Raw genomic sequence first — 26,755 nt, forward strand, 5'->3', positions numbered from 1 at the left:
CTCGGGCCACGTGAGGGTCGAGTCACGCGATTTCCGGGAACCCGTCAGGAAGGGACATAAACAAACAAACCCGGGGCCGCATGGAGGGGCCGGGCCGGGGCTCGCCGGGCTGCGGCCCCCGCTGAACGCCGTGAGTGAGGGGCTCGGGGCGGCCGCGGGGCTCCGGGGGGCTGCGGGGCACCGAGGGGGCCGAGGGTCGGGGGGCCCGGGTGGTCCGGCGGGAGGAGGCGGTGTCGCGGGGCAGGGGGCTGCAGGGAGGGAGGGAGAGCGGGACGGAGGTGTCTGCCCGGCTGCCGAAGGCACCGGGACGGGGATGGTGCTCAGCGGCCCCTCCGCTCCGCTCGCCCGCCGGGGGGGTGTGGCTGCCGGGGCCGCGGGAGAGAAGCGGTGCGCGGGGGTGTCCGGTCCCGGAGCGGGGCTCTGGGGCCCGGGCCCGGCTGGGGGCGATGAGAAGGGGCTGTGGGGACGGAGTGCGGGCTGAGCGGAGAGTTGTCGGTGTTGTCCCCTCCAGCCTCCGCCCGGCGGGAGCGGCCCGTGCCTTTACAAGGAAAGCGAGTCTCGCAGCGAGCGCCGGGGAGAGGAAAGCACCGTCCTGCCGGGAAAGCCCGGCCGCTCTGGGTGTGCGGGCGGAGGGGCTCCCCGGGAAGGGAGAGAAGGTTCCGCAGGTCCTTCACTTCTCTGCTTTTCGGGCTCCTAGTTGCTTCCTCCGTTTGCGACCTGTTTGAATGCCCGGGACGGCCGGGGGTGAGCCGTGGGCGTGCGGAGTCTCTGTGCCCGGTCATGCTGGTGCCCGACGGGCGCCTCCGCTCCGAAGGCTGCGGAGCAGAGGTGGCGGAGAGGGGTCACCGCTCTGTGAGTGCGGGGCAGGACAGGACGGGACCGTCCCCGCTCCGGCGCGGCGTTTATGTAATGACAGAGCGGGGGGACGGCGGTTCTCTGCCATCCGCGGCCCCGGGAAAGGGCTTCCGTGGAGCCGCGCGGGTGCGCTCCGGCTGCCCGCAGCCCAGGCGGGGGTCTCCGGGCGGGGGCCGCCCCCCGCGGGGCACGGCTCTCTGGGCGGTTTTCCCGGCGCGGCGGGGCCGGGGGCGGCCGGGCGGGTGCCCGGAGCGGCGGGCGCGGCGCGGGGGTCGCGGGGCCGCGGCCGGGGCGGCGGGAGGGGGTTTGTTTACATGTCGCCTCACCCTAGCTTGAAAGGGCCGCTGGGCGGGTGAGCGACGGGCGCGGCGGCCAATGGGAGCGCGCGCGGCGGAGCAGCCAGCCAATGAGCGCGCGCGGAGGGCGGGGCGGCGGCGGCCGGGGTAGGCTGCGCTGGGCGGCGGGGCGGCCATGTTGGCCGGAGGTGTGTTAGTGGGTCAGGGCCGGGCCGGGGGACACAGGGGGGACACAGGGGGGACACACGGGGGACACGGGCACCGCGCGGGGCCGTGGCTGCGGGGGCCACCCGCGGTGCCCGTCCCTCTGCAGCGCTTTGCCTCAGGGGGGCTGTCCCACCTAGGCGTCGGGACCGGCCCGGGGCGGTGCCCGCGCACGGGGGTCCCGTTCCCCGCGCTGAGGGGAGGACGGGGCGCGTTCCCGTCTCCTGCTCTTTGCCCGTCCCCGCAGATTTGGGTTATAAAACAGCCGGGAGACAGCCGCCCGCGGGTCTCAGCCTGTCCCCACACGGGTGTCGAGCACCTCTCCGTGTCTGGTCTGAGCTCCCGCTGGTTCCTAGCAGGGAACACCTCGATAGAAACCCCTCGTGTCACCGAGGACTCAAACCCAATCTTTATTATTTACCTTTTGTCGCCAGGCTCCCCACCCTCAGCGTTATTCCCCAGCCGCGGCATCGCTGCCGTGCCCTCCCCTCGTCCCTGGCAGCCCCGCAGCCCACGGCACTGCTCAGGGCATCGGCTGCTGGAAGGGATGCGGTATCCAGGACAATTCCGCTGTCACACTCGCTATAACACACTCGCTGGTTATTCAGGCTTCCCCATGCAACAGGCTGAACGGCTTGGAGCACTCGGCGCTGCCAGCTGAAATGTGCGATTCTCACTTAAAGCGATCGTGATCTTCCCGTGGCTGCCACTCCAGGGGTAACTTGTTGAAATCGTGCTCCACGTAACAGGCAGAACAGAATCGGATTCTCGTATTGTCTTTTAAGCGCTTCTAAATGTTTTAAAGATCGTGGTTGAAAGGTCTCTAAGGTCGCTTCCGAGCATCCTTGTGGGGAAGGTTAATTATGATTATTATTAAATGTGTTTTCATAGTGAAAATTACAGAGGGTCAGACGCAGGTGTTTTAGAAATGTGGTCGGTTTTTATTGTTGGCTGCTTAAATGAGAAGTCAGAATTTCTATGGAAAATAAATCATAGAATCCCAGAATGGTTTATGTTGGAAGGGACCTTAAAGATTGTTTCATTTCAACCCTCTGCCTTGGGCAGGGACACCCTCCACTATCCCAGGTTGCTCCAAGCTCCATCCAACCTGGCTTTCGACACTTCCAGGGATCCAGGGGCAGCCAGAGCTTTTCTGGCTGTGATAGTTCTGCAAGAAACCTTTCCTGCTAAAATAATCTCGGAGAGATTCCTTTTTAAATGTTTTAGCTCAGAGACCTCAAACATGTCCATAGCCAGTAGTTCACAAAGAAGGAATTATTCAGTGTTTGGTGGGAGTATTCCCTGATAAGAGCAACCTGCAGCAAAGGCATCAGGCCCCCAGCATCCTCCCCAGGTGGTTTTTAAATAATGAGAGAGGCAAACAGCCTTGTGAAGGACTGAGATTGAAGTCAGCATTAGCAGGAATTAATTGGGAGCAAGCAGAAGCTTTTGTTCCACTAATAGACTGATAGTGTTGGATCAATAAGGGAACCCACAGGTTTAGATTCCTATGGCCTGCATGTCCAGGCTCTGTGATTTGGGAAGTTTAATTGAATTTCTTAACATCAAACCTTGATGAGGAGATTTGGCACTGCATAAGAAGTGCTTAAGAGTCGGCATTGGCATGAAAGTTAAACCAAAAGTTTTGTGAAAATTCTGAATTTAAGCTTTAGATCTTTCCATAATAAATTCCCTGGTTTTATTATTTTTTTTTTTTAATCCTTCTGGTTTTAAATTTGTAAGCCATGGGTATATTTTTTTTACTTTTTGGACAATTTTGACTGATGCATTTTTCAGATTTGCTGCTGGCTTTGAAGTATTCGGTACAGATGCACCATTTCTAACAAGAGTATAACAATCGTAATTTCACACTATGAAGAGTAGACCAGACTGTACCGTTCCCTTCATCATAAGACTTGTGTTGCTTTTTTGTTTTTTCCTGGAAATGACAGAATTAATAATTTTTCTCTTAGTCTGAAAGACTGTCAGAAAAAAATGTAGGAACAGCCATCCTGTCAGGATGTAGAGTGTTGCTGGAAATTGGAAACGGAATTGTTTAGTTTTGGTTTTGTTTTTTGCCATTGCTTTCACCCCACTCTGCTTCAGGAGAAATCTAGAGCTTAAAAAAAAATTAGATGTTAGTTTTACTACTAATACTCATGCGTGCAAACCACTCTCCTAACTCTGCAGTGTTATTTTAATAAGGGTTTATGCTATGACTATTTAAAATTTAACCATTTTTTTAATTAAAGTCAGTTAATATAGTTCTAATAAGTTTAACATACTGCACATCCCACTCTTAGCACTAAAATAAGAATAAAATCTCAGTCTTTGTTGCAGAACATACAGAAAAGTGCTTCTAGTAGGAATATATTAATCTGGGCATAGTTGTTACAAAATATGTCCATGCAGAATGTTCGTTAGTTTAAAAAGTAATCACTTTGTTTTGCTTCTGCCTCCTGCGTGATGGTCAATATCAGTGCAGGCTGGGGTACAAACACAGGCTGGGCAGGCACAGGTGGAGCAGCTCTGGGAGGATCTGGGGGTGCTGTGGGGGAGAGCTGGACCTGCCTTGGTCCCCTGGAGCCCCCCATGCCCTGGGCTGATCCCCCAGCGTGGGCAGCAGGGAAGGGGCTGGGATTGTGTCCCTGTGCCCTGCTCAGGTGAGACCTCACCTGCAGAGCTGCCCCAGCCTGGGGCCAGCACAGGGAGCACCTGGAGCTGCTGCAGAGAGCCCAGAGGAGGCTCCAGGATGAGAAGAGGGATGGAGCAGCTCTGCTGGGAGGAAAGGCTGGGAGAGCTGGGATTGTTCAGCCTGGACAGGAGAAGCTTTGGGATGACACAATTGTGGCTTTTTAGGGCCTGAAGGAGCTACAAGATGGAGAGAGAATTTTAAGGGCCTGGAGGGATAGGACAAGGGGGGGTGGCTTCAGCTGAGAGAGCAGGGTTAGATGGGTTATTGGGAAGGAATTGTTTTCCATGAGGGTGGGCAGGCCCTGGCACAGGTGCCCAGAGCAGCTGTGGCTGCCCCTGGATCCCTGGAAGTATCCAAGGCCGGGCTGGACAGGGCTTGGAGCAGCCTGGGACAGTGGAAGGTGTCCCTGCCATGGCAGGGGTGGCTCCAGATGATCTTCCAGCCCAAAGCATTCTCTGTGATTCCATCAGTTTCTGGGATCTGTTTGCTGACACAGCTGCAGCACCCCCAGGGCTGGGAATTGGCGTTGGCACAGGGGGTCCATGAGTTCTCTGTTCTTCTGTGGATTCATGGGCTCTGCTGCCTGAGGTGTCTGTGTGATTGCAGACCAGAGCTTCTCTTTAGAGGTATCACTTCCAGGTCTTGAAGTCCATCTGCTGTGGGCGAGTAGGATTGGAAAAATAACACTGGAGGGGGAAGGGATGATCAGTGGAGGAAGGGGAACAGAGACAGTGAAGTAACAGTTCTGCTGAAGGGAAGAGGCTTAGAAGAAGTGAAACAGTCTGCGTATCTTTAGTTCTTTTAAGTGGCAGTGCTCCATCAGACTCAGGGTCTGGGGGTTTTAAGCAGGCGGTGTTTTCTCTCCAGGACAGAAAAAGCAAAGAGCATAATGCCCTAGATGGTTGTGCTGGCATTTTAATAGAACTCCTTCACCAACAAGGTAGAGGGAACTTGGCTGCTTTTGTGAGTCCAGGAATGAGACTGCAGTGGATGGAAATACAGGAAGTTTTCTCTTTTAAAAAAGAGAGAGAAACTCTTTTAAAAGAGTGTCTTTGTTCACTGCTATGAAATAATAATAATAGTAATAATAAACTTAATGTCTTTATGGCAGGGGAGAAAAGTAAAAAAACTTTTTGAAGTCTGGATAATCATTGAAGAATCATGTAGAAAGGAATAAAGGAACATTATTCAGAAACAAAAGTAAGAAACATACACATTCATTGAGGCTGGAAAATCCTCCAAAGCCATTGAGTCCAATCTGTGAGTGATTCCCACCTTCTGAACCAGACCAGAGCCCGGAGTGCCATGTCCAGATGTTCCCTGGACACCTCCAGGGATGGACTCCACCCCGGGCAGTCTGCATGTTCTCAGCTTGAACACTGCCCTGAGCAGAGGGTGTTCTGTACCAGAAAACAAGTTGGCACAAACTGTGGAAGGAAAAAATGTTTTTAAGAGACATGCAGGAGAACTTCTTGCATCTCTAACTCCAATATTTCATGAAATGTCCAGATACAGCAAACAGTGCATGGTGCATAATGGTTCTTTCCAAGCACGTGGCATAGTTTTTGTGCTTTCTCTGAAATTCAGAGTTGGCCATGAATGTTTCAGTCTGAGCTTTTAGGTTTAGTACTGGCAGTCTCTCGTGAGCTATTTTTTTATACCTGCATCAAAATTGTGACTTTGACAAGCTGTGCTGTGTGATGCAGTCACCATCATGAAAGTGTAATTGTTCCTGTAATGCACTTACAGCAGGCATTTAGCTGCTGGGATAATAAGCACTGTGCAGCCAACAAAAAAGCACAGCCACGCTCCATGTGCCTTTCCAGTGGTACAAAATACACAGCTGAACTGGGCTAGAAATAGCAACTTTCCTTGTAGCCACGGTACAAATGATTCATGCAGGTGACCGAGAAAGACTTTCAGAGCTGCTAAGCTAAAATCTGAATTTTTGGGTTTTCTCTTGCAGGGGCTTCTTTTGAGGTGATGTGTTGTGGCAGGAGGGTGTTTTAGTGGCCCAAGAGGCAGCACATGCACAGGAGCTGCATTGTGTGTCCTAAATGCTGCATATTTGGAGTTTAGCTCCTGCTGTGGGCTAGGTTAGACCAATAATCCCAGGTAATGCAGCTGCTGCTCCCCTGTGTGAAATTCAGTCTTCCGTGGCATCTTGGAAACACTGTTCCTCTTCAGAAAGTAAATATTAGATACAGGGGATGATTTTTAGTTAGGATTTGTCATTAGATTAATTAGGTGTTAACTCCACAGAACAGGTTCCTTGTTGATGACTGATGGGATTTTAACTAATGTACATGTGCATGCCTCCATCAGTAGCCCAAATTCTTAAATGTTAGATGGACATAGCTGTTCCCGAGATCACAGAATCATTGAGTGGTTTGGGCTTGACAGGACCTTAAAGATCATTTCATTTTAATCCACGGCAGGGACACCTTCCACTATCCAGATTGCTCCAAGCCCCATCCATCCTGGTCTGGAGCACTTCCAGGGATGGGACAGCCACAGCTTCTCTGGGCACCCTGTGCCAGGGCCTGCCCACCCTCACAGGGAGGAATTCCTTCCCCATATCCCGTCTAACCCTGCTCTGGGTCAGTGTGAAGCCGTTCCCCTTGTCCTGTCACTCCATCCCTTGCAGAGTCCCTCTCCATGTGTGCTGCAGGCTCTCCTCAGGTGTCCCCAGGCCCCAGGGAAGGCAGGAGCCTCCTCCCAGGAGCAGAGCTGGGCGCTGATGTGACTCCAGACCTGCAGACACAGAACCAGCTCCGGGCCTGGCTCCTTAATCACCTTAATCTGATTTCCCTGCAGGCTGTTGCCAGAGGAGCCTGCCCGCTGCTTCGGGCTCTGTATTCCACCTGTGTCTCTGCATTTGGGAAGGGCTGATGGAAGGCATTAATGGAAATTGTCCTGAAGTAGAAATTCCAGCTATATTTATCTTCAGTAATTCTTAGTGCTGCTGTACTTGAGCTCTGCCACAGCTCTTTTAGTTCGTTCAGAGCTGCATTCATTATAGATAACACAACAGCTGGACTATTCTTTTCTAACTCAGTCTTGGGCTGAAAGTGCCAGTAATGATAAATTCTGTAAAAATGGGACTTTAACTGCAGTCTGCAAATTACTTTCCTTCACAGCAAGTTCTGATTTTACACCTGTGCTTCCATATGTGTCATTGACTTGTGCCATACATCTTTATTTACACTGGCAGCTAAGTATAAACAGCAGGAGGCTTTTAATGATGACCTTGATCTTTCTGGGAAATTTGGAAAGCAGTTGGAAGTAGGGCTGCTTTGTTGGGAGCATGAAGGATATCTGGATTGTGCAGCTCCCTGAGGCAATGTCTTTCTTTTCATGGCCTCACTGTGTTTTCCCCTTCCACAAAGCTACTAAGAAAAATCCTACACTGTGGAATAGTTGACTAAATTCTACTGGGATTAAATTAAAATATTAATATAAATATTATAAGATGTCAAGAACGAAACATAAAGAGAATTACTGGAATAACTGGGTTAGCTGATACACTGCTTTGACTGGAGAGGATATGCACTGGCATTCTTAAATAGTGCAAGAAGTTTATCACTCCAGTCTTGGAGATGGTAAAAGTGTTTTGAGCTTTTAATATTTGTTTTGAGGATTTGAAAGTGATCCAGAAGCTGGCACTTGGAAATGTTGGTTGTTAGTGAAATCAGTGTCAGTAGAGATGAAGTTTCATCCCCCTTTGCTGGCTGTATGTAGAACAGCTTGAGGCCCACGTTCTAACAAAAAACACAACAAAGAATAACCAGTGAAGAAGCAGCAAGTGTTTCCTTTCTTTCCCCTTTGTATCATGGAGAACTCTGGCTGGCTCCTTGTGAATGCAGGAGGCGGTCTGGTGATGATGTCAAAGCATTAATCTGATGTGCTGGTAAAAAATGCATCCATCTGCAATGGAAAGAAAGTGTTGGGGTGTTTAGGGTCATAACCTTGCTTCTCTTTTTGTGTCTGAGAAGATCCTGTGTTTGTTTTAAAGAGCAGGCCCTTTCTCCTAGCCCAGGTGAGGCTGAGAAGTGACTCAGTCATCCCTGCCACGTCCCCACCTGGGAAGGACCAGTCCTGCTGTGGTGTGGCCTTTGCTGAGTGAAGGCAGATGGGGCTTGCTGTGGCACAAACTTTAAATGTCGCTTTTAAATAAGTAAAGGGTTCCCTGGAGGTTTTGGAGCAGAAAGGAGCTTTTCTCACAAGGAGCTGGCTCGTTCACCACAGGGCCCCGTGAGAAACGGCCGCTCTGGCAGGGCTAGCGAGGGTTCAGCTGAGAACTCTGTGTAACTGGACCTGTAACTGTTGTTCTTTATATTCCAGCTGCTCTTTGCAAAGCAGGCTGTTTTGATAAATAAAGACTTCTTTGCATAGTGACTGTTTTTACCACAGTCTGATGGTCCATATGCTAAAGAGGACAAACTAACTGAGATACCATCTGAAAGTGGGAATAATCATGGGGATGCTGTCATGTGCTGCTGGGGGAGGGTTCTGAGCTGTGGGAGAACACTTAGAGTTTACTATTTGTTTTTCAAAAGAGGAGAATAAACACAGCCTGAGCAGATTGCACCAGAGTCTGACTTGGGAGCAGTGCTGAGTGAGGGTTTTCCTTACGCCGTTCAAAATTCTGGATTAAAGTCAGAAGAGTCATTAGACAAACATCTGAAGTAGAGCAGGTCTGTAGAAACTTCTAAACTGTAAAACTACCAGTAGATAAATTGGTCCAATTTCAACATAGGCCTTACTTGAATTAATAGAGAAGATATTTTATTAGACAGCTGTGAATTTGGCAGTTTTTAATTTGTTCTCTTGAGGAAATCTGTCTCTTCCACTCTGCTGCTGGATGGTTTCTGTGATCCTCTACCACTAGATGTTGCTGTGTGAGTGATTGATGTAATCTTATCTGATGCTGGATGGATTCATCCCTGAAGAAAAGGAAGAGATACCACTGAAACAGCATTTCTGCTTCTTCTGAAATTTATATTTTGAGACTTTTGCCTGAGACATTTTTAGAGTTTATTGGCTCTGTTACATTAGTCATAAAGGTTGTCTCTCTCTTGGATACCCAGCAGTGTGCTGATTATTGTTCCCAATTTGTCAGGGTTTTCACTTCAGGTGTGTCTGTAGAGCTGCTGGTCTCAGCAGAGAGGAAAAAAGGCAGGAAAATGTAACTTGACCAAAAACGGTTTTGCAGCAATTCTGTTCTGTAGCATCTGTGGCTTTTCATTCAATGAAAAATGGCAGGGGAAGAAAATTTCTATACATTCCAGCATGAGGAAAAATCAGTTTTCAGGGGAAATTCTTGCCTTTGGCTGTTTTTTAAGCTTTCACCTTGTTGGTGAAGGATTACTCACCTCCTTGGGGGTTTGCTGTGTTTATTCTGCACAGAAGCTGACAAATAGAAAAGCTCCATCAGGGTGAACTGAAGTTATCCTAAGGAAAAATTTCATTGCATGGATAGTATAAACACCCTGAGACTGAAGTAAAGCTGGAAAGGAATCGACAAGTGAATAAAACAAGAAGTTTGGAATTGGATTTGGGGAATCTGGGCTTGGAAATGCCTCAGGTAAGTCTGCTAGGATTTTATTCACTTCTGTAAATAATTTTGCCTCTGCTTAAGAACAAATTTGACCAGCACTAGGAAGGAAGATGTGTAGGAGATTAAAGGATGTATATTTTGTAGGGTCCCTGTAGTGTCTGTGGTGGAAGCTGTGGTGCTGCTCTTGGTGCTGTGTTTGTTCAAGCTTCAGCCACGTTGTCGCTTGGTGAGGGAGGATGCCTGGAGAGCAGAACAGCCTTTTATTACTGCAGTGATTCACACTCAGCACACTGAATGACTTTCAGCAGCACAGTGTTTCTCCCTTCCCAACCCTCAGGGTGAGAGTGTCTAGAAGAGAAATTGAGGTCTGGAATTAAATGTAGCAGAAGGCCTTGCTGCCCATTCCCTGCATGCCCAGTCATCCTGCATAATGCTTTTTTTGCCAAATTTCACTTCGTTCTTGAGAAAGAGGTAACAATCTTGATTTAGTTGTCATAAATTTTGCTTTCCTTACAATTTGATGTGGAAGTTTTATGAGTTCTAATGGCTCTAAACACAGTTAACACTGCTTTAGTACAAAATAATTTGTATTAGAGGGACTCCCAAATCTTGCCAGGACTGGCCCTCATCCTCTACAAATGCCAGCATATCCCAAAACTTGGCAGACATAAGACTTTGAAACCAACAGGGAAGAATGAAGGAGCAGTGAACGCTCTTGCAGCTCTGTGGTGGATAAAAATTTGTCCTTTGATTGCTCCTGCATGTTGTCAGCTGCTCTTGAAGCATTCTCTGGCTCTGGGGAATGTTGTGCTTATCTGCGGTGGTAAAACCCTTCAGAGACTAGGAGAAAATGGTTGTCCTCTTTCTGTTTGTTGAAGATGAAAATGTGCCTTTTTATATCATGTTTGAAATGTCTGTCTGTTGTGCTGTAGCCCAGTGTGAGTGGAATGGACCCTCCTTTTGGGGATGCCTTTCGGAGCCACCTGTTTTCAGAGCAGACTCTGATGAGCACAGATCTCCTGGCGAGCAGCTCGGATCCAGACTTCATGTATGAACTGGTAGGTCACCTTTGTGTGCCCAGAATTTTATCTCCTTGACTGATACCAGTTCCTGTAGGAATCAAGGGGTGTTGGTTCAAGAATGCTAGAAAATTATTCATTATTGCTGGCTGCTGATTAGGGAAGGGCTGGACTGCTTGTCCAGCAAATGTGGTGCTTCTTCAGCAGGCACGTCTTCAAACTGGCCATTGGGATAGGCTCAGATCCACCTTCCACTATCCCAAGCTGCTCCAAGCCCTGTCCAGCCTGACCTTGGACATTTCCAGGTATCCAGAGGCAGCCACAGGTTCTCTGGGCACCTGTGCCAGACCCTGCCCACCCTCACAGGGAAGGATTTCCCCCTGCTATGTTCTGCTTCACCCGAGCTGTGAATGCAGGGGAAGGAAAATAAAAGTTGACTACTTTTATGAGCATTCCCTTTTTGATTTTCTCCCTGTATCAAAGGGGAAAGGTCACTCGTGGTCATTAATTGGTTGTGTTAGAATGAGGATTTCCAGGAACTTGTAAACTTGAGCATATTCTGTTAAGCACATAGCAAAGATTGACCTAGCTTATAGAGATGCTGTGATGTCTTTCATATTTTAAATACATGGGTATTGGCACTGGTTTAAATCCCAATGAGCAGATGGATTTGCAATAGTAGGAAAAGTCAGTGTTATAGGAAGAACAGTGTCTTCAGAAAGATCTGTTGCTGAAGCACAGGAGCTGAACTTCATTCTGACCTTCAAAAGAAGCTTTTAGTTGAAAGTTGAGGTCTCTTCCTATGTCACCACTCTCATATTTCACTGGAATTGTGCTCTCTTTACCAGATTAAGTAGAAGAAGGAGATGATGGATACTTTTTGGTATTAACTTTTAACTTACCTTATTGTGCACAGGACAGAGAAATGGACTATCAGCAAAGCTCCAGGGACAACTTGCTTTTGATGGAGGACTGCAAAGACCTCGAGAACTTGGAGTCTTTTACGGACATCCTGGACAAAGAAGCTGCTTTCACTTCCAAGTGGGAGCAGTGGGATACCTACTGTGAAGACCTAACTAAGTACACTAAATTAACCAGCTGTGACATCTGGGGAACAAAAGAGGTGGATTACCTGGGCCTTGATGACTTCTCAAGCCCGTACCAGGATGAAGAGGTGATCAGCAAAACACCCACACTGGCTCAGCTGAACAGTGAGGACTCCCAGCCTGTCTCAGATTCACTCTATTACCCTGATTTGCTCTTTAGTGTAAAACAAAACCCTTTAAATTCTTTATTACCTGGCAAAAAAATCGCGAGCAGAGCCGCGGCGCCAGTCTGTTCCTCCAAGAACGTGCAGGCCGAGGCCGCGCTGTCGGACTGTGCCCAGAAGGCCAGCAAGCCTGGCAGCCAGCCTGCTTCCAGCACACAGATCATGGCCAAGACCAACGTGTACAGCAGTGAAAAGGTGAACATTCACGTTGAATGTAAAGACTACGTTAAAAAAGCAAAAGTAAAGATCAACCCCTTGCCGCAGAGCAGGCCCGTGCTGAGCCAGGCGCACGCTGACGCAGCCAAGGAAAACACCTGCTACTGTGGGGCTGTAGCAAAGAGACAAGAGAGAAAAGGACTCGAGTCCCCCCATGGTCACAGTACAACTCCTGGTTTGCCTTTTAAAGAGACTCAAGAGCTGCTCCTCAGCCCTCCCCAGGAGAGCCCAGGGCTGGCAGGGGGGGAGAGCAGCCTTTCCGCCAGCACGTCCGTGTCGGACTCCTCGCAGAAGAAGGAAGAGCACAATTATTCTCTTTTTGTAACAGACACTTTGGGTGAACAGTCAGCCAAAGCAGACCCCGAGGAAGAGGAGGAGGATGAGGATGATATTGAAGATGAGGACCACGATGAAGGATTTGGCAGTGAGCACGAGCTGTCTGAAAACGATGATGAGGAAGAAGATTACGAGGACGATAAGGACGATGACATCAGCGATACCTTCTCAGAACCAGGTACCAGCGTTGTTGGGCTTTGGTAACGTGAAGGTTGATGGATTTGTCCATCAAGCTTTTGAACTCCTGGTAGTTACTGAAGAGCAGCACTGATCTTAAGTTGTGAGCTCTCCTCCCACATTTTCTGAGTGCTTTGCAAAATGCAAATTAATTCAAAGTATGCAAGGTCTCTGTTGCTCTGTTTCATTAAAAACTACATAAACTGTGATCATGCAACAAAAATTATAATAGAGAATACAGGAAGCCCACCTGTAGCCTGAGGTTGGAGCAGCTACCTGCAAGTTTGGCCTTCCTTTTTTTGTAGCTCTCTGGTAGGATATGCAGACCTTTCTAGCACTTCTTATAGCTGTGAATTTATCCAGAATTGGATCTGTCAGGATGTGAGTGAAATGATTTCATAAACTTAAGTCCTACTTTCAGCTACAGTTTTTCCACAGAATCCAAAGAATGACTGAAATTAATAGAATCATTTCTAGGTGGTTTTCAGCAGTAACACTTAGTGGCTGCTGAATTGAGGATACTGAATTCCTCTCTCTCCTGCCTGTAGAAATGGAGTTCTAACAGCAGGAATAAGAACTAACCTTCAACTACAAGGTAACAAAACAGTGGCATTGTATAAAAATAAAATCTGCACACAAAGCCACAGGATTGTAACCAAGTGTTAATTTCATTTCAGAATGTATTACGATATTCACATCCTATAAATGTCCTGTATCAGAGTATAAGAATTAAAGTATTCAGACATTTGGCAATATATAACTTTGAGGGGATAAAGCAGCTGAAATTTCTCCTTGTTGAGAACAGCAGCTTCCCTAAAGCTTGTCAGTGTTTGTCATAATGAACTCTCAGATGAAATTATTTTCTAATTAGATTTCCTGTGTTGGCATTAAACTCGTTAAGCATTCTGCCCTTTGTGCTACTTTCACATGCACACAACACATTTTTATTAACATTTTGAAGCCTCTTCCTCCCTTCTGGAGTGAACTCCCTCTGCTTTCTGGGGCCCTGAGCAGCTGTTCCAGCTCTGCAGCCCGTGGGGGTTGTGTTGCACTGGGAGCCTGAGATCCATGAAAAAAGTTGTGTTGAATGCTGTGGGTGGAATTAATTAATTTAATTAACTATTTTACTGACCAACAATCCTCATTCTGCAGCAGTAGCTGAGGATCTGGGCTTATCCAACTTGCCAAGCCCTTCCATGAATGAAGCCTAAAACCATGTGGTGATATTAAAAATTTTATCATATATTTTGTCTGTTGTAGAAAATAACATCTCCAGGTATTACAGTTATGTCACTCTTGTACTTGGTGTTGCTTTTACCCTCTAAAGGTAAACACTATGGGTAAACTATCTAAAAATAGGCAGAGCACAGGAAAATGAAACCTTCCACAGCTCTGAAAGCAAATTCAGTTGGTATTTTGAGTGAGGATGTAATTTACTGAAAGGCCAAAAATCTACTAATTATTGCTGGCCCTCTAAAGCTTTTTTTTAATACATGATTTGCTTTTGGTTATTCTTCATGTATGCTTTTAGAGTGAATGTTTTCTTCAAGAGTTATCTGAGGAAATATATACATATAATGAAGGAGAAATAGCTAAAAATGTGACTGGCTCCCAGGCAAGTTTGGACAACAGTGTTTTTATTATCACCATGACACAGATTTAGCAACTTTGGTCCCCTGCAAAGGTAGTTTATTATGGGAATTACCAGCCCAGGCCTTTTCTAGCATTTAAATGTGGTGGTTTTGCTATTACTGAGTCTATTTTTCCTATCTCATTTAGTAGAAAGACTTTTAAATTACTGTTCCTGCCATCAAGTAGTCAGGAGATTCCAGAAATGGGAAATGCAGCAATTTATTCAATTGTCAGTAGCACTGGGGAAGAATGGGTGAAAAAGTGCTCACAGAGACGCAGAGATTGTTTTAAGAAGCTGCATTAGATCAGTGTGAGCACCTGGACTATCAGCTGGGGGAAAAACACTGGAAATAATTTCTCAGAAGCCTCTGTGGTGATGAAGTGGTGAGGAGGAGGAGATCTCTGGGTTTGTTTCGGTGGGGCTATTTTTGGGTTTCACCTGGTGAGAGGCAGAAATCACATGGACACTGTTCTCTGTTCTGCTTCATTTAACCCTGGTGAATTTAAACCTGAAACCACAGGGAGGGATGCGAAGAAAGACTTTTAGGAGGGAATTGTGAAGGGCTTCAGAGTTGAATACAAGAACCCTTTCAGATTTCTTAGAAGCCTGCCCTGCTGTGTGATCTTTGCTAAGAGGAGGAATAAATACGGTGCAGAGCAGCTAAACAAGTTGGTGTGTTAGGTTAGGACACTGCACTGGATTCTTTTATGTAACTTTATAATGGTAGCAGGTCAGTGTTGGGCTTGCAAGGCAGGATGTATTAAGTCAGTGTAATTGAAGTTGCTAACTTAATTACAGTTTGAATAAGCAAACAGGAAGTTCTGATTTGAACCTTGTACATTTGTACACTTCAGCTCTTACAGAGATTTGTTTTCATTGGTTGGATTAATTCTGTGTTATCATGAAGATGGGCTCAATTTATATATTTCTGTATGAGTTACATAGCTTTTTTTCAGGTGGAAGTCAGTGGGCTTTTTGAGTGCATTTTGATACTTATGTTAAACAGCATTTGAGTAAAATGGAGCTGCAGTTACAAATATTTATGGTATTTGAAGCTGTATTTCATGTAAATTGTCGATAATTTTGGCTATACAACACAAATGTTTTATAAAGTGTGTTTCATTGCTTGGTTTGCCTTTAAAATCCTGCCTTTCCAATAAACCAGAGAATCCAAGTACCTGAGTTGATGAAATGATGAGAAACAGAATTTCAGGATGGATTTCATCCATCTGCATACCTGACTTCTATTTGTGCTTTGGGTTATGACATGAGAGTCAGACCAAAGCAAGAAAGTTTGTTTTTCCTCTTTCAACTGGTTTTTCAAGTGCAAACAGACTAATTGAATGGACTGTTTTAAAAAGAAGAAAGTGTTCTTTGTGCTGGTGGAAGATGAAGCAGAGCTGAAGCATATGGGGTCAAGGCTTGCTAATTCTGCAGTCTATGCATGGGTGGCTTTTCCTTTAGCTCCATAAGAGTATGTGATGTTTAGAGATCACTTTCTAAAGTAAATGTAAACTATTATTTATCATTTTAGCACAAAAGGCTATGCAGTGGTTTGAGATTTATTTTTTTTTTAACCTTAGTATAGCTTATCTTTATTTTCTGAAGCATATCTAGGGTTTGAGAACCTGTGGTTTGTGTTTACAGTTATGGTAAATATTTCTGTGATGTGGACAGTGGCATTACAGTTTCCATGTCCTTAATGAGCAGTTTGTGATACCAAGTGCATCATAATTCACCTCTAAAATATTGTACACCTTTTTTGAGGATCATTTCTCCCACTAAAGAGGAGGAAGAGGCTCCAGATCCCTTCAGCTTAGATGGTCCTTTGGTCACTGTCCTGATAGCAGAGCCCCTTTCTCCAGCCTAGGAGGGATCTGTGCTTGGATTTATTCCCTGCAGGTCTTTGGCCTCAAGGAGCAGCAGGAGTTGGACTCGATCCTGTGGGTCTCTTCCAACTCAAAGTGTTCTATAATTGAATCTTTTTTTCTTTATTGTCTTTTGCTAATCCATCTTTATTATCTGCTTCTCTTTCTATGCTTTTTGTCAAATGTGGAGGTGAGTTAGGATTGTGTTCCTGCCAATTCATGGAGAAAATTGTCTGGATGGGAGAACACAGTCCAACATCTGCTGTCTGTACTTGGCACTGCTGGGATTGTGGGGGACTACAGTTTAGGGGGTCAGAGAACACAAAGGGACTTTAAATGCATAAATAATTTTGGTTTTTTTAACTAATGAAGCCCCATCAGTGGCTCAGTGTCTATCCCTGGATTTAATGCAAGTACCCAGGAGCACTTGATGCTGTAAACCAAGTCTGTTAGATAATGCAAAACAGATCTGTGGTTCTGCTCTTAACTTGAATCCTCAGTCCGCTGCTAAAGGGCTACAAACAATTCTGTCACCAGCATATAAACAACCCCCTGCATCCTTTTAGGGTATGAAAACGATTCTGTGGAGGATTTAAAAGAAATGACAGCGATATCCTCTCGGAAAAGAGGCAAGCGAAGATACTTCTGGGAGTACAGCGAGCAGCTGACGCCGTCCCAGCAGGAGAGGATGCTGAGGCCATCCGAGTGGAACCGGGACACCCTGCCCAGCAACATGTACCAGAAGAATGGGCTCCATCATGGTAAGATATCCTCATCCTGGCCACAAATGACTGTCTTCTCCTTGTGACACCTTCAGCAGCCAAACTCCCCTCCATGCAAGTGCTGAGAAGTTGTGTTTTGGCCATGAAAATTTGAGTGCTGTAAATCTGTTACTCAGTTAGCAGGGCTCTGCAGTGCCCAGGGGAGGCACGGTGAACACACAGTAGGGACTTTCACTGTGGTTTCTTCCAGAGAAGCAGGGATGAATTGAGAATTGTGACTTCCAAGGGCTCTCAGTGGAAACCCTGGGAGTTCAAAGCTTTCTCAGTGCGATACTGTAAATATTGGATGGGTGGTTTGACTGATGTTTGCTGCTCGTGGCTGTTGCTGTCAGTGCTGCCTGTGTTAGCAGGAGGCTGGGAGGGCTCTGGGTGCCAAGTTCAGGGCACTGTGGTATGAACTGAGGACAAGCACTAAGGCACAAGTGTCTCTCTGCTCCTCCCTCCTCGTTTTCCCCCTGTGAATGCAGCACAGTGAAGCACTTACTCCTCTGGGAATAAACTATTTCCTTAAGATGCCCTCTCAGAAACTTAAACCAGTTGCTCTAATAGCTGTGATTTATTCCCAGTGAGCAGTTACTGCACCACAAACATGATTAACATCACCCAAAACAAACCACTCTTAGGGGTATTTTTGTTTTCTTGTTACAGGACTTCTTTTAGGCTGTTCCATTTGATTTTGGCTTTGAAGGAGCAAATTAAACTAACTTCCCTGCTTGTAAGGTCAATGTTCCCTTAGAGTTGAAAACTACTGCTTTTAAAAAGGCAATTGGCCTTCTCTTAAATCAAAAGATTTTGTTGTTGTTGTTGTTCTTACCTGTAGATTTATTCAGGGAAGAAAGCATTTTTTTCTTTAAATCTCCTTAGTTTTTAAAAGCTTCTTTATCCTGTAGGGAAATACCAGTACCTAAAGTCCCAATCATTGCTCTTTCTCATGATGGACCCCTGAGCAACCTGGTCTAGTGGAAGGTGTCCTTGCCCATGGCAAGGCGGAGAAAAAGATGGATTTAAGATTCTGTCCAACCCAAACCATTCTGTCATTCCATTATTTTATATTTGTTATCCAACACCAAATAACCAAATGTGCTCTGAGGACTCAAACCCACCAGACACTTGGACACTTGACCTTTAAGTCAAGTGCAAAACCAGGCCTTAAAGAGCTTCAAATAAATATAATGAAATGGGTTAGCTGGCTTTTATGTGGATCATTTCATCTCAGCATCAATGAAGACTGTTTCAGCACCAGGCCTCAGCACTCTTTCTTAGTCCAGAACTTTAGCAATAAGATCATTTAGGGATTTAATCCACTTGAGTGTGCAGGAGGATATTTTGGCTGAATACGAGTTAACAAGTTTACAGCCAGAGCAAAACAACAGGGTTTGAACTTGTGACATACATTTTTCAGCAGAGTTGTGTGTATGCTCTGTAACATCCAGTGGCCTGGCCAGCAGTATTTGCTCTTATCTGATCTGGATAGAATATGAATTGTACAAAGCTCTTTGTGTGGAAATGCTCTTTCTATTGTGAGAGGCCACAGGGATCACCTGATTCCGGCCCATTCTCCTGCAATGAACAAAGGAACTTCAACTGCACCCAAAAAATGCCTATTTTAGAGTGTTTTCTCACAGGTTTGTGTACATATTGTGTCACTTCCCTACCCATTTTTCTGTATATTTAAAACAGGAAAATATGCAGCAAAGAAGTCACGGAGGACTGATGTAGAAGACCTGACTCCCAATCCCAGAAAGCTCCTGCAGATTGGTAACGAGCTGAGGAAGCTGAATAAGGTGATCAGTGACCTGACACCCGTCAGTGAACTCCCCTTAACTGCCAGACCCAGGTCGAGGAAAGAAAAGAACAAGTTGGCTTCCAGGTATACATTGGGCAAAGCTGCAGGGATGAGAAAATTGAATTGCTACAACTGAATGATAAAGATGTAAATAATTTTTGCCTAAAGAAATTCTGCTTCACGTGGCAGCTCCTGCAATGGGAGTTGCAGTTCATCAAATGTAAATTACCAATTTATCAAAAAGCTGGGCAGCTGGCACCTTGGGAGCTGTGGTTTGCCTGTTTCCTAGATAAGGTTTCCACTGGAATTGGCTTCCTTAGCTGTGGAGCAAACAGCTGGGACAGTGGCAAATTCTACAAGTGTCAAATGAGAGCAAATGCAGGTAGCAGAGTGTTTTCAGTGAAGGTGAGGATGGAGGAGTTTGTGCATCACAGCTCTGGGAGGATTGGTTGATGAGTTCATGTGGCTCTTACTACTCTGGAATTTCTGGTAGTGTTCTAATTCTTCCCCTCTTCTTGCCATAGGGCTTGTAGACTAAAAAAGAAAGCCCAGTATGAAGCCAATAAAGTAAAACTCTGGGGTCTCAACACGGAATATGGTAAATACAACTCTTCACATCTTAATTTTTGTTGTGTTTGGGCAAGTCTTTGTTTTGCACCATGATGTAACCTGGTGTTTAGAGAAAAGAGTTGGTACAAACCCAGTAATTCTGTTGGTACAAAACCAGCCCATTGAATAAAGTGAATGTAAATTGGGTTATCTTCTTTGCAGATGTAAATTATGTAAATGTGTGCTGTAAATACTAATGAAAATATTGGTAATATTTGATATAAACTATTATATTTCATTTTACAATAAGTGTGATGTGACACTTTTGACACAGATAGTTGTGTGTGGATAACTGTGAATCCCTTCCAGGGGAATGTGATGTAAAGCTAATCCTTTATTTTATTCTTTGCAGATAATTTACTCTTTGTCATCAACTCCATTAAACAAGAAATAGTTAATCGGGTGCAGGTACCTAAAGATGACAGAGGAACCAACATGGAGCAAAAGTTGAACATACTTATTAAAGACACTCTTGGTAAGCAGTGAACTTCATGTATTTACCTGGGTATGAAAATGTAGAATCATAAATGCCCTGAGTTGGGAGGAACCCAAAGCTCATCCCATTCCACCAGGGACATCTTCCACTGTCCCAGGCTGCTCCAAGCCCTGCCCAACTTGGCTTGGACACTTCCAGGGATCCAGGGGCAGCCACAGCTTCTCTGGGCACCTGTGCCAGGACCTGCCCACCCTCACAGGGAACAATTCCTGCCCAAGATCCCATCTAACCCTGCCCTCTGGCAGTGTGAAACCATTCTCCCTTGTCCTGTCACTCCAGGCCCTTGTAAAAAGTCTCTCTCCATCTTGTTGCCTTATGCAGGCACTGGAAGGGCACAGTGAGGTCACCCCAAAGCTTCTCCTCTCCAGGCTGAACAATCCCAATTCTCCCAGCCTTTCCTCCCAGCATCCCTCTGATCCCACTACCTTCAAGAGGAAAGAATGAGAGTGAACCCTTTCCTGATTCCTGCTGTCCCAACCAAGGTGTCCCCTGGCTTTGTGTCACTCAGGAATGTGCTGTGAGCAGTGACCTGAGAGCAGCTTCTCTTCCCTCCCTTTCAGGACTTCCTGTAGCTGGACAGACGTCGGAGTTTGTGAACCAGGTCCTGGAGAAGACAGCAGAGGGAGACCCCACGGGCGGCCTCGTGGGGCTCCGGATACCCACGGCCAAGGTTTAGGGCAGCACTGGAGCTGCTCCCGGGTCAGGTTCCGCCCGTGCTGTCGAGTTCCTCGTTGTAAATGGCATTCTGGTCTGCATGTCAGCTTAGCATTCTGTAAACACTCACCTGTAGGTTCCATTGGTTTCAAGTAACTCTGTAGGAAAGCAAATCACAGCGTGGTAGAAAATGCTGCAGAGCATTTTTGGACCATAAACCAGATAGTTTCAAAGCTGCTTTAAAGCTCAAGGGCAGAAATGAGAGTTCTCTTTCAAATGATCTAGGACCAGAATATATCACTTTTGTTTGAGAAGCAAAAACTTGGGTTTGCTAGTGAAAATATTCAGCATTTGCCAGACATTGTGACAGGTTTATGGTCCAAGTGAAGTAAGAGGAAGCATTTTTTTTTGGTGAAGCTATCAATGTAGGGAGTTTTTCTGTTTTGTTTTTTTTTTATTATTATTATTTTTAAATATTTGGATTTTCTTTTCTTGTTCTTAAAAAAAAACAGTAAGCTTTCTTTGCAACCATTAACTTGTACATAGCACACACAGCATTAGAGCTAGTGTGCCATATAAGACTTTAATTTTCTGAGCTTAATAGAGTATTTAAATGTCTGTGCAAGCAAGAGAAAAAAAAAGTATATTCTTTGTGCCTTGTATTTTGTGGGGAGAGCTATCAGTATAAGCTGGTAAAGTTTTGTATGAAGAAAACCCTGAGGGGAAAAACCGAGCTGTATAGATGGTGAGATTTTAGGTTTTAATGTATTTGTTCCAGCTCTTAAAATTTTTTGAATGTATATAGGAATATGTTGAAAATGTAGATATATGCCACAGAGTCTATGTATTGTATAAAAGATGGCTCTAGAAAACTCAATTTCGGTACTTTGGCCGGAAGAAAACAAATACTTGCACATTAATGCGATTGTTTATTTTTGTACCAAAGACAAATGCAACTGATATGGCGAACTGCCAGTCTAAGTAAAGTTTTGCACAGCTTATATGATACTGTACTGAATGTAAAAACAAAAGAAAAAAAGAAAAAAAATTAAAGGTCAGGGTTAGGGATCTTACTGAACTGTGAATTTTTTTGTTTGGGTCCAATTATCTACAGAAGGAGCATTCATACATAACAATATTATTTTGCTGTTCTTGTAGTTCGCTTCCATGGTAGATAAGTTGGTGGCCGTCTTGGAGTCTTTAAATCTTTTTTCTCTGCACTTACTGTAGGAGATTTTAATATATTTGGATTTTAGTAAGCTATTGGTAAAATAGTTTTCGACTTTGAGAATTTAAAAAAAAAAAAAGTATTTAGCTTGTTGTAGTATACTTCCACCAAACAACCAAAATAAAATTATTTTTATTGTAACGTGTATATATGTAAAGAGGAAAAAAAAAAGAGCTACAAATATCTAATTCCTTAGTTGCCACTTTTCCAGTTGATGTATTATTATGCATGTGATGTTTCCAAGGATCAACACAGGCTTCAAACAAAACAAAACAAAAAAAAATTTATAGACTTTTATATTTTTGTACAGGTATTTCGAAACTAGCTTCTTCAGACTTATATGTGACTTATTCTTGTTAATTCAGTAGTTTCTATGATTGAGGAATATTAACACAAAGTTCTTATTTGCTCTTCTGCTAATAAGAGTTGGCTTTGTAGTCAGTGTTAATGTACAGATTAAAAGCTTTAGCCTTTGATGAGAAAGTCCTTTATCTCAAGGCAAGATCATTCTCTGGTTTCATGGACCCCCCACTCCTTTTCCTCCCTGTTCTTTCTCTCCCTATTTAAAGATGACAAAACACTGTTTACTGAAAATAGAAATACCAAATATTTTCAAATGTAGCTGCTGAAAAAAAAAAAAAAATGCAAAAGTCCATGAAGGCTTTCTCCCCACTCCCTTTGGGGAATTTCTCCACTTTGTTTCTAGTTTGTCTAAGTTTGTTTGTACTGTGATTCCTTTTTGTTTATAAGTAGATTATTTTTATATCCAAGCTTGTGCTATAAGAGAAAAAAGCCTGAATTGGTAACAGTGCAGGAAGAGTGGCCGGTGAAAGTGATGGCCCTGCCCCACTCACAGCTTCCTTTGTTCTAAATATTTTGGAAGACTCAAAAGGGAGGAGGAGGCCAAAATACCACTACTGAGCTGTACAGAAAGTCTTTCCTACAAGAGACTGAACAAATACCCAGGGCAATTTAGGCAAAACTTTGTAAATCCACTTAAGGCTTGCAAAATCCGAGTGGAATGTGGGTGTTTTCCTTTGAGGCGTTTGTGTTGTAGTCGTTGTTGTTCGGGTGAGGTGAAGAGTTGGCTGCTGCTTTCCACGGTGGCTCTGGTGTATTCCTCTTGTTCTTGTGGAGGTGCCCAGAGCCCCAAAAACCCCGACAGAGAATGTGTCCTGTGAGGTTCAGGCTGTGCCTGGGCAGGGCTGGCACGCTGAGCTTGTCCCTGTGCTCCATCCAAACCCTGCGGGCGAGCCAGCCTCTCTGAACATTGAGAGAGAGCAGTTTGGAATCAGGTAAAAACTTCTGGGACAAATTCAACTGACAAAGTATTTAAAAGCCCCCCCCCCCCCCCCCCCCCCCCGTTTTTTTTTTGCTGCCTGGGAATTCTGGGCAACACACAACTTTATAGCTTTTTATTTTTGTCTGAAAACCAGACTATGATTTTGGTCTCGCATTTCAAAGTAGACTTTGAATCTTTAGTGAGTTCCATACCCTCGCATTTCAGTGTTTCCTATGTATTATTTTAAGTTAAAGCTTTGAAATAGTTGAGCTTTTTAATGTTGACACTTTATTTTGTAACTATTTATATGTATGTACATCTTAGAAAAGCACTTTGTTTAAAAAAAAAAAAAGAGGAAAAAGAAAAAAAAAAAGAAACTGCGTTTTATATGATTCCTGCCACTTGCTGCTAACTCTGGGCTGGTCAGAATGCTGCAGCGATACTTGAGATAAATAAAACCTGGCAGTAAAATGTAGAGTAAAGATAAGACCTTTTGCTGGTTTAACTTTATCATAAAGGTGACATAGGCAAGCTGTGCAGCTTTACATTTTAACCAGGGGACTCTGTGGCATTTAAACCGTCTAGAAATGGTTGTACTTTAATGCCAGTAACAATCTGCTTCCTCTAGTGTCATTAAAATATATACATTTAGTGTATACTTATCACAAACAAAAATCTTATAAGGGTATAAAAACCAACAAATGTACATGTTCTGTTTTTTGGCAATTGTGGCATGCGTTTTGGGGTGATCTTTAGAGAAGACCATTTTCTAAAGATTTTCAGTGTTCATACATAGTATGTGGATCTTAACGAAGTCCTGGGGTTATTTTTTTGTTTGTTTTTGAGTGTAGGCATTGTGAATATTCACTTTTAATCCTATATCCAAAAACAATGATCTATTTTTTTGATTTAATACAACCAGAAGCTCTTCCTTTTTCTGATACACTGGATTCTCTAGGATTTGTTTCCATATTAAAAGCATGCTGTCATAACTGCTCTTGTCGAGATCTCGTCAGTCTGAGCGTAGGTGCCACACTTGGAATCGATGGGCTGCTTGTTCTGCTGTACCATGTATGACCCTCGTCCTTCCCCCCTCCCTTCATGACAGATGATGATGTGGCTTTATATTGTGCCTTACTTGTACATCTAGAACTAAATGTTTTTCATTCCCTCTGAACTCGTCAAAGCTTCTGAGATGGAATCAGAGCTGATGAAAGCGTGCTGGAGCGAGTGCGGTTAGGGCTGATTTCAGTTTCTCTCAGTAGTCCTTTTGTATTTCTATGGAAGACCAGTTTTTGAATGGCCTTGCAAAACCTGGGGGTGCTCCTGAAGGGTGTTTTTAAACCCAAAACCCCTTTTGCTAACGCTTCCTTTTCTGGTTTATTGAACACATTTACTGATATTTGGTGAGTACTTTTTGTTTTTGGGATGAGAGAGACTTAATACTAAAGCTATGTTTATGTGTGGATGGACTGGATTTTCTTATCATACCAGTTGAAATAATTGTGATTTAATAAAGTTGCATTGCTGTAAAGCTGATGTGAGAGTCAGGCTCAGCTGTGTTCAGTTCCTAATTTATAAATTGACTTTTTTCCATATTAAGAGGGCCAGGGAAAAGTTGGGGCTTTTTGAAAAAAAAACAAACAAAAAACCAACCTAAAATGGATGAAGGGTCTTTTAACTAACCTAAAAGCAAAAATACCCTTTGGAAATACAGAGGTGTCTGTTTAAAATTTATTTTTAAAAGACACCCTCCAGTATTTATCTAATATTTGCCTTCATTAATGAAACAGCTTATTCACAACTATAATGACTGGATGTGCTTTTATTTTCCATAAATAATTTAAACATAGCTTTTTTTTTTTTTTTTTTTTTTTTTTTTTTTTTTTTAAATCTCTAAAAGGTTTTATCAGGAGAATTTCCAAGGGTTTGTATCCAAGCTGCCTCCAGCAGAAATAGCAAATGCAGTTCTGTTCCTCAAACGTGTTTGCTTGTCTTCCTGAAATTCTGCTGAGGCACAACCCAGTTCTGGACCGTGAATGTCAGGATCTGTATTTGGCCTTGAGACCCGAGTTTCAAGAGTGCTTCTAATCATGATTTGATTTTCTTTTGGAGTTGGAGGCTTCAGTTGGAATCACCTAGTAAAGTGTGCTGCTAGATGTGGTCTTGGCTTGTTGACACAGCCTTGCACACAGCTGAGGTTTATTTTGTTTACCCCAGGGATTGTGTGAAGTACATTTCAAACAGTTGCTGCCTCGGTGACTGATCCTTCTTGTAACTGTATTAAGGGCATTAGTCTGTTGAGAAAACACCACTCTTGAATATCTCCCAATGGAAATTGGGATTCTTCAATGTCATTAATCAAAGATGGCACTTTCAGGCTGTATCTTCTTTGCAGCAAAGAAAAATCTCTGTCTTTCTACAACTTGCATTTCACAATATGCCATGTTTTCCCTTCAGTGCTTCTAGAAGGTGTCTTTGCACTGTGAATATAATCCTCAGCCTCTTAGGCATCCATGAACTTCCACGGGAGCAAATACTGACTGCATTTATTGTCTTTCTAACGAGCTGTGGAGTTAAAAGTGGAACCAGAGCTCTTTTAAGCCACGCTTCCATTTTTTTGTTTCCCCCATAAAAAGAAATAAAACTCCAAACATTTTCGATAACATCATTGTTCAGAGTTTTTCTGGAGTTTAAAATGTTTTGTAGTTGGGTATCCTTTAAAGTCAAATTTGGGTGATTTAACTAGCTCCTGTAAGGAAAACTTCTGGATTGGATTTGGTATTGGAAAAAGCACATCCCACCCTATCAAAATACTCTGATTAGGAAACAGAATCTAGTAAGAAAACCTATTTTAATCTTTCTTATAATGATGGTTACTCGTACATTCTGATTGAAATCCTCTATCTTCCCAGAATATTATATATCCAACGAAAATTTATTGCTCAGTATTTGTGGTTGGGTGAACTCTTAAGGCTGATGGCAGATGCAGATGCAAAAAAAAAAAAGGCATTTTAAACAAAACGTGGCATCCTGTTCCACCTATGCTTGGGGTCATGATTGTAATGCTGTCCTTGATATTCTATAATCAACTTCCAACTGGAGCTAAGAAAAACTTACTGAAAGTCTTGTCTCTGTTAGAAAATAAATTTACCTTGTTCAAAGCATGATCTGTTAAGAGTTGCGATGTTAAATGTTGGTTAATAGTTGTGCAGCTTTATTTTTTTGAAAAGAGGCACAATTAAACTATTGACTTTGTTTACTCTGTCACCCTTGATCCCTAGCACTTCTATTCAGATACAAATTCATCAATGTATGCAACATCCTTTGTAATTTAAAATAAAAATTGTGGAGGAAATATTGTCTTGAATCACTGTGTGTGTGGAATGATAGTGAATGGCATCTGCTGAACTAAGTCCTCAGTCTCCTGGTATTTCCAGGAATTTTCCTTTGGAAAGGATGACAGCTAGGTAAGGAAATACCTGGTTTTTCCTTCTTCGTGCTCAGCACTGCTGGGTCGGTGTGGGACCATCTGGAGAATCTGGATGAGTGCCTGGAGAAACTGGCTCCCTGCAGGTCCTGTGGAAATGGTCTCTCCTTTGGCCAAAGGGTCTGAGGGCAGCAGGGAAAGGCCACGGCAGCAGTGGGGAGTCTGTGGGAAAAGCAAAGGGCATTGCCCTGCTTCTCATTTCAGGGCTGCAGAGAGACCTCGTGTTCCCCACCCTGCTCATGAGCAGCGCCAGCCTGGCCTGGCCAGGAACCCAGGGAGGCTCTTGGAGGTAAACCTGG

At 44.3% G+C, this 26,755-nt stretch overlaps 1 protein-coding gene across 2 annotated transcripts; it reads left to right on the top strand.

Annotated features, from left to right (window-relative positions):
- CREBRF (CREB3 regulatory factor) lies at positions 1–25,876 on the top strand. 2 transcript variants are annotated; one of them, XM_058848861.1, is made up of 10 exons: positions 1–130; positions 9,460–9,637; positions 9,755–10,081; positions 10,543–10,668; positions 11,546–12,629; positions 16,696–16,890; positions 18,592–18,781; positions 19,222–19,295; positions 19,659–19,781; positions 20,363–25,876. In XM_058848861.1, exons 4-10 carry the CDS (start codon positions 10,558–10,560, stop codon positions 20,476–20,478), a joined length of 1,893 nt encoding a protein of 630 aa, XP_058704844.1. In that variant the 5' UTR covers positions 1–130; positions 9,460–9,637; positions 9,755–10,081; positions 10,543–10,557; the 3' UTR covers positions 20,479–25,876. The 2 variants fall into 2 exon arrangements, with proteins under 2 accessions (XP_058704844.1, XP_058704843.1); XM_058848860.1 differs by lacking the exon at positions 9,755–10,081.
- The last annotated feature ends 879 nt before the right edge of the window (positions 25,877–26,755 follow it).

The sequence above is a fragment of the Poecile atricapillus genome, chromosome 13, assembly GCF_030490865.1.
Source record: "Poecile atricapillus isolate bPoeAtr1 chromosome 13, bPoeAtr1.hap1, whole genome shotgun sequence".
Classification (NCBI taxonomy): Eukaryota; Metazoa; Chordata; class Aves; order Passeriformes; family Paridae; genus Poecile; species Poecile atricapillus.

Bases quoted from the DNA above. Each gene is read 5' to 3' on its own strand.
- CREBRF (XM_058848860.1), top strand. The intron at 10,669-11,545 runs GTAGGTCACCTT...TATTGTGCACAG, and splicing joins CAGACTTCATGTATGAACTG to GACAGAGAAATGGACTATCA. The intron at 19,782-20,362 runs GTAAGCAGTGAA...CCTCCCTTTCAG, and splicing joins ACTTATTAAAGACACTCTTG to GACTTCCTGTAGCTGGACAG.